Source organism: Branchiostoma belcheri, unplaced genomic scaffold (assembly GCF_001625305.1).
Source record: "Branchiostoma belcheri isolate BF01 breed outbred unplaced genomic scaffold, Haploidv18h27 scaffold70, whole genome shotgun sequence".
Taxonomy (NCBI): domain Eukaryota; kingdom Metazoa; phylum Chordata; class Leptocardii; order Amphioxiformes; family Branchiostomatidae; genus Branchiostoma; species Branchiostoma belcheri.
Genome location: NW_017804354.1, coordinates 1742735 through 1750777, shown reverse-complemented (window position 1 = coordinate 1750777; position 8043 = coordinate 1742735). Strand labels below are relative to the sequence as shown.

Below are 8043 nucleotides of genomic sequence, written 5' to 3'. Positions count from 1 at the left end.
CTTACAAGTCTACCTTATCCATACATATGAGAACCCATACAGGAGAAAAGCCCTACAAGTGTGACCAGTGTGACTATTCTGCAGCACAGAAAATTCATTTAAACCAACATCTCGCAAAACACACCGGTGACAAACCCTACATGTGTGGGGAATGCGGGTACCGGACAGCTCACAAGTCTGACTTATCCAAACATATGAGAACCCATACAGGAGAAAAACCCTACAAGTGTGACCAGTGTGACTATTCTGCTGCACGGAAATTTGCTTTGGACAAACATAAAGCAAAACACACCGGTGAGAAACCCTACATGTGTGGAGAGTGTGGGTACAGGGCAACTCTGAAGTCTACCTTATCGCAACATATGAGAACCCACACAGGAGAAAACCCTACAAGTGTGACCAGTGTGACTATTCTGCTGCACAGAAATCCAGTTTGGACAATCATCTAGCAAAACACACTGGTGAGAAATCCTATATTTGTGGGGAGTGTGGATACAGGACATCAAAAAAGTCTCACTTATCCATGCACATGAGAACTCATACAGGAGAGAAACCCTACATGTGTGGAGAGTGTGGGTACAGGACATCAAAAAAGTCTCACTTATCCATGCACATGAGAACTCATACAGGAGAGAAACCCTACAAGTGTGACCAGTGTGACTATTCTGCAACACGGAAAGCTCATTTGGACAGACATGTACTAAAACACACTGGTGAGAAACCCTACATGTGTGGGGAGTGTGGGTACAGGACAGCTCAAAAGTCTGACTTATCCAAACATATGAGAACCCATATAGGAGAGGAACCCTACAAATGTGACCAGTGTAGCTATTCTACAGACACTAAGACTGCCCTAACTCGACATAAAAGAATTCACACGGAGGCACCAACTCTGAAACTGTGACCATCTCGTAGTGACATTTAATGTGCATAATCTTCTCTTAAGTATAGTTTTTCTATTTTCAGATTATATTAAGTTTAAGGATACAGCACAATAATTTTGAAACCATTTAGGCTAACTACATGATTTATTATAAGATATGCTACTAATATTTGCAAACATGCAAGTTTTTTTTAACGAAATGTCGTAGGCACTTTTGTCCACTGCATTTTTAATCACTGTAAAACTGTGGTTCAGTTACAAGAATAATTCTTAGCCAGACAAATATACTTTCTTTAACTATCAATCATATATTTTGGAAACGACTCCATCGTTTGTTAACCAGATTTGTAATTTTTGAACAGTAAACTTAATTTGTGGTAGAACACCAAAATTTGTTGGTATTTTTTGGATAATGTAAATATACAGTATTTAACATCGGTAAGTGATTGTAAACAGTAGTTGAAAGGTAGAAGTTAACGTTGAGTTTGTTTGAATGAAGCCATTGAAGGAGCTTCCATTTTCTGTTAATACTTCACTTTGTCTAAGTGTTTGCCTGTATGTCTTACAGACACAATAATATCTTTTGACTAACATATAATAATAATTGGTTTATTTGTTTGTATCAACATATCAACAACATATCTCGCAGCTTTGACATATAGGGCTGAATTCTGATCAAGTTGTTTACAATATAAATTATTAATAGTAGGGAAATACAAATTACAATCATATCGGAATCTACATATTAATATATCACTTTGGTTCGAAGTATATACTCAGGAAACTAGCGTTTGGTTTGTTGTAAAATCTTTATGCTAATTTGCATCGGTGTAAAATGACCGACTTGCTTCAGTTTCCAATAGTAGGAAGTACTTCACAGTTGTGAAAACGTAGGCGTTATGTTGTATATGCGTTCAAGTTCCTGTTTGTTTTGCATTACTTTTAGAAGATGTATCTATAGAAACTTTCCGCTAACACAATTAAATCGTTATGTACCTTAAACATGATGTTTCCTTCTGTGTTGCTCTTTTTTTCCTTGGATGGAATATTGTCAGAGGTGGTGAGTTGATCATAAAACACAGAAATCAAGATTCAGACCAAACAGTTTGGCTTGGCATTCATTCCCTTAATTTTATCTCTTTCAAAGTAGATCAGAAACAAATGTCAGACGCTTGTTACGTTCTTAAAGTGGTAGGTTTGAACGCAGAACGTTCACATTATGAAGAAACACGTAACGTGCCAACTGACATCAAATGTACTACTTGGGTAATCAGGCAAACAAATTTACCTTTGACCCACATTGAGTTCACCTCTGACCTCACGAGACGACAGAAGGACAAAGCTGCCCGAGTGCCGGTTTACGTGAAGAGAAAAACCGTCATAGGAAGCAGGTAAGGCTTAGAAACGGGCAGAAAAATATTCTGATGTTGATTGGAATAGTTTTAGACCATTTCTGTGGAAGAAAAACCGCAGTAGGATGATAATTTGTGTACATTTTCGGGATGTGAATATCGTTGAATTAAAGGGGAGGGGGGGGGGCGAAATCAAACATACGTTCGACCCTCGCCACTTACATGTACGTCGATTTGCATCAGGCAAAGTGGCCTTTTTAGAGTACGTGAAATTATATGGAAATGTTAATTGTATTGTAAAGAATCGCACAAGGCGTACATTACAAAATCTAGAAACGCGTAGAACTGATTTGTAAAAACAGTAAATAGAGAAGCCTGGTGACCAAACCTATAGGCTATACTGCCGACTCTCTTTCCAGCCTAGCTTCCCATTTTACCCATTGTTTGTAGGTGTAGAATTGATAACTGAAATATTTTCAGCAAACTCTGTGGTGTGAATGAGTGAGAGGGTAACCGAGTGATTGAGTGAACAAGCTAGGTGAAGTAAGTGAGTGTGAGAGAGTGATCTTGAGTGAGTGGGTGCGTGAGTGGGTGAGTGAGAGTGATCATCAAGATCTAACATTTATTTTGCCGCAACATAAAAGCAACTTTATTTAAATGCAAAATATGCAACACGCTAGAATTCATCTTCATCTTTGCCGGCTATACCCCCATATAGCCCCTGTTGGGGCTCTTGGGGGGGGGGGGGGGGCGTTAATTGGTCTAAGGCGGGCAGGGCCTCGGGCCTGGCCCGGAAGGACTCAACGGTGGGAGCCATGATTACCGGGCCAGGCAAGGCGTTCCATTGTGGGATTGTGCGGGGGAAGCGGGAATATTTATAGATGTCTGTAGCTGCGTGTATAGGTTGGAATTTATACTGATGACTCCCTCGGCTACGCCCCTGAGCTGGCCTGAGCAGTTTATCTGTAGGGATAGTAGTAATTTTATGCACTATTTTGTAGAATGTTGTGAGGCGGGCTTTCCTCCTCCTTTCGGAGAGGAGGAATTATGGTGGGTTATGTTGTTATGCATAATTAATTGTTGAAGTCAAAACTCTTTAAACCTAATTATCTATAAACCCAATTTTATCATTGACAATTCTGACCATGTGTATAATTTCTTCATTTTTTCATTAGGCTCAACATGGAAGCGACAGGACACGGGTCTCCCACCGGAGTTGGTCATAACTGCTGTGATGGGTCTCCCACCGGGGTTTCGCAGGTCTACTGTGACAGCAAAACAAGCGATGCTGAATATCAGGAAGCAGCACAAGTTAACATGGATAACGCTTGTGAGAAACCCTACATGTGTGGGGAGTGTGGGTACAGGACAGCTAAACAGTCTGACTTATCCCGACATATGAGAACCCATACAGGAGAAAAACCCTTCAAGTGTGACCAGTGTGACTATTCTGCTGCACAGAAATCAAATTTAGACCGACATCTAGCTAAACACGCTGGTGAGAAACCCTACATGTGTGGGGAGTGCGGGTACAGGGCAGCTTACAAGTTTGACTTATCCCGACATATGAGAACCCATACAGGAGAAAAACCCTACAAGTGTGACCAGTGTGACTATTCTGCTGCACAGAAATCTGCTTTGGACCGACATCTAGCAACACACACCGGTGACAAACCCTACATGTGTGGGGAGTGTGGATACAGGACAACTCACATGTATGACTTATCTAAACATATGAGAACCCATACAGGAGAAAAACCCTACAAGTGTGACCAGTGTGACTATTCTGCAGCACAGAAACCTCATTTAGACTATCATCTCACTAAGCACACAGGTGAGAAACCCTACATGTGTGGGGAGTGTGGGTACAGGGCGGCTAAAAAGTCTGCCTTATCCCGACATATGAGAACTCATACAGGAGAAAAACCCTACAAGTGTGATCAATGTGACTATTCTGCAGCAAAGAAATCTCATTTAGACTTCCATCTCACAAAACACACCGGTGAGAAACCCTACATGTGTGGGGAGTGTGGATACAGGACAGCTCAAAAGTCTAACTTAACCCAACATATGAGAACCCATAGATCAGAAAAACCCTACAAGTGTGACCAGTGTAGCTATTCTTCAGCCTCTAAGTCTTCCCTAACTCGACATAAAAGTATTCACACGGAGGCACCAACTCTGCAACTGTGACCATCTCGTAGTGACATTTAATGTGCATAATCTTCTCTTAAGTATAGTTTTTCTATTTTCAGATTATATTAAGTTTAAGGATACAGCACAATAATTTTGAAAACATTTAGGCTAACTACATGATTTATTATATAATTATAAGATATGCTACCAATATTTGCAAATATGCAAGTTTTTTTACGAAATGTCGTAAGCACTTTTGTCCACTGCATTTTTAATCACTGTAAAACTGTGGTTTAGTTACAAGAATAATTCTTAGCCAGACAAATATACTTTCTTTAACTATCAATCATATATTTTGGAAACGAATCCATCATTTGATAACCAGATTTGTATTTTTTTAACAGTAAACTTAATTTGTGGTTGAACACCGAATTTTTTTGGTATTGATTGGATAATGTATATGTACAGTATTTAACATCGGTAAGTGATTGTAAACTGTAGTTGAAAGTTAGAAGTTAATGTTGAGTTTGTTTGAACGAAGCCATTGAAAGACCTTCTATTTTCTACTTCACTTTGTCTAAGTGTTTGTCTGTATGTCTTACAGACACAAGAATATCTTTTGACTAACATATACTCAGGAAACTAGCGTTTGGTTTGTAGTAAAATCTTTGCGCTGATTTGCATCGGTGTAAAATGACCGACTTGCTTCAGTTTCCAATAGAAGGAAGTATTTCACTGTTCTGAAAACGTAGGCGTTATTTTGGATACGAGTAAAAGTTCCTGTTTGTTTTGCATTACTTTTAGAAGATGTATCTATAGAAACTTTCCACTAACACAATTAAATCGTTATGTACCTTGAACATAATGATTCCTTCTGTGTTGCTTGTTTTTCTTGGAATATTGTCAGAGGTGGTGAGTTGATCATAAAACACAGAAGTCAAGATTCAGACCAAACAGTTTGGCTTGACATTTATTCCCTAAAACTATCTCTTTCGTATTAGATCAGAAACAAAAGTTAGACGCTTGTTATGTTATAAGGTGGTCGGTTTGAAACGCAGAACGTTGACATTATGAGGAGAACGTAACGTGCCAAGTGATGTCAAATGTACAATGTGGGTAATCAGGCACACAACTTTACCTTTGACCCATTTGGTGTTGTCCTCTGACTTACGAGACGACAGAAGGACAAAGCTGTCCGAGTTCCGGTTTACGTGAAGAGAAAAACCGTCATAGGAAACAGGTAAGGCTTAGAAACGGGCAGAAAAGTATTGTAATGTTTAGGGGAATAGTTTAAGACTATTTCTGTGGAAGAAGAACCGCAGTAGGATGATAATTTGTAGGCATTTTCGGGATGTGAATATCGTGGAATTAAAGAGGGAGGGGGGCGAAATCAAACATACGTTCGACCCTCGCCACTTACATGTACGTCGATTTGCATCAGGCAAAGTGGCCTTTTTAGAGTACGTGAAATTATATAGAAATGTTAATTGTATTGTTAAGAATCGCACAAGGCGTACATTACAAAATCTAAAAACGCGTAGAACTGATTTGTAAAAACAGTAAATAGAGAAGCCTGGTGACCAAACCTATAGGCTATACTGCCGACTCTCTTTCCAGCCTAGCGAATGGGGTCATTTTACCCAATTTGTTCGTAGTCGTAGAAGTAATAAATAATATGATATAAAATGTTTTAAGAGATTGGTGGTGTGAGTGATTGTAAGATCTCACAAATTATGATTGGAACAACATAGAAGCAAATTTAATCAAATGCGAGAAAGACAACACGTCAGAATTATCTTGGGTTACGTTGTAATGCATTTGATTAAAATTGTAAAGCTTGGCGAAGTTAGAATTCTTTAAAGCTTGTTTTCTATAAATTCTATTTTATCATTGACAGCTTATAACGCTTAATCTGTATAATTTCTTAATTTTTTCGTTAGGCTGAACATGGCAATGGCGGGACACGGGTCTCCCACCGGAGTTGGTCAGAACTGCTGTGATGGGTCTCCCACCGGGGTTTCCCAGGTCGACTGTGACAGCAAAACAAGCAATGTTCAAGGCCAGGCGGCAGCACAACAAGTCAACTTGAATAACGATGGTAAGAAACCCTACATGTGTGGGGAGTGTGGGTACAGGACAGCTAGAAAGTCTACCTTATCCCGACATATGAGAACCCATACAGAAGAAAAACCCTACAAGTATGACCGGTGTGACTATTCTGCAGCACGGAAATATCATTTGGACCAACATCTAGCAAAACACACCGGTGAGAAACCCTACATGTGTGAGGAGTGTGGATACAGGACAGCTATCAAGTCTAACTTATCCCAACACATGAGAACCCATACAGGAGAAAAACCCTACAAGTGTGACCAGTGTGACTTTTCTGCAGTACGGAAGTCTCATTTAGACGATCATCTCACAAAACACACCGGTGAGAAACCCTACATGTGTGGGGAGTGTGGATACAGGACAGATTTAAAGGCCTGCCTTATCCCGACATATGAGAACCCATACGGTAGAAAAACCCTACAAGTGTGACCAGTGTAGCTATTCTGCAGCCTCTAATGCTATCCTATCTCGACATATAAAAATCCACACAGAGGCACCAAGTCTGCAACTGTGACCATCTCGTAGTGACATTTAGTAGGCACAGTCTGCTGTTAACTACAGTTTTTTCTACTTAATATTTTGATACGAATCTTAAGGATATATGACAGTTATGTTCATTAAGATTTGGGCTGAATATTCTGTAAGAATTCATGATGTTTGCAAGTAGGCAAAGGTTTTCCCACGAGAAAGCCCTATACTTGTTCACTTTAATATCTAATTAAGTTATGGCTATAATTTAGTTACACGAATAAGTCTTAGTTTCGCTTCGTAGCCCATATACTTTGTTGTAATATGAGATATGAAAATCTATTTTAGCTATATAGAATTGTAGAGTGAGAATAGTAAGCGTTATAGTATAGATTGGATAATGTACATATACATAATCAGTAATTAACATCGGTAAGTGATTGTACACAGTAGTTGAAGCTGAAAGGTAGACATTAGTGCTGTGTTTGTACACAGTAGTTGGAGTGTAGACGTTAGTGTTGTGTGTGTACGAGCTTAGATTTCCTGTGTATCTACTAGTAGTTCCTGTCACGAAGTGTTTGCCTACATGTCCTACAAACTCAATTATATCTTGTGACTATCAACTCTTTAAACTACTAGGATTTGTTAGGATAAAACCAAAAGCTAATAGTATTGGTTTGTATCAGTGTAAAATGACTGATGTGCTTCAGTTTCCAAAGTAGGAAGTAATTTTACGCCAGTGAAAAGGTAGACGATAGGTTGTATACAAGTAAATTTCCTGGGTTTTTTTTCGAAGGTGTATCTAGATCTAGATATTTTGCACTGACATAATTAAATAATGTAATGCCTTGAACATAAATTTTCCTTCTGTGTTGCTTTTTTTTTCCTTGGATGGAATATTGTCAGAGGTGGTGAGTTGATCATAAAACACAGAAATCAAGATTCACACCAAACAGTTTGGCTTGACATTAATTCCCTTAAAATATCTCTTTTAAAAGTAGATCAGAAACAAACGTCAGACGCTTGTTACGTTGTTAAAGTGGTGGGTTTGAAACGCAGAACGTTGACATTATGAGGAAAGCGTAACGTGCC

The 8043-nt window shown here is 39.1% G+C and overlaps 1 protein-coding gene across 1 annotated transcript in view; it reads left to right on the top strand.

The window, feature by feature from the left end:
* Window positions 1-6879, top strand: part of LOC109484818 (zinc finger protein 525-like) — a gene marked incomplete at its 3' end in the record, with an annotated part of 16320 nt that extends 9441 nt beyond the window's left edge. The window contains exons 2-3 of the mRNA XM_019788178.1: window positions 546-713; window positions 6680-6879. Of these exons, the coding sequence (XP_019643737.1) occupies window positions 546-713; window positions 6680-6879 (368 nt within the window). The remainder of the gene's footprint in view (window positions 1-545; window positions 714-6679) is intronic.
* Window positions 6880-8043: the final 1164 nt, after the last annotated feature.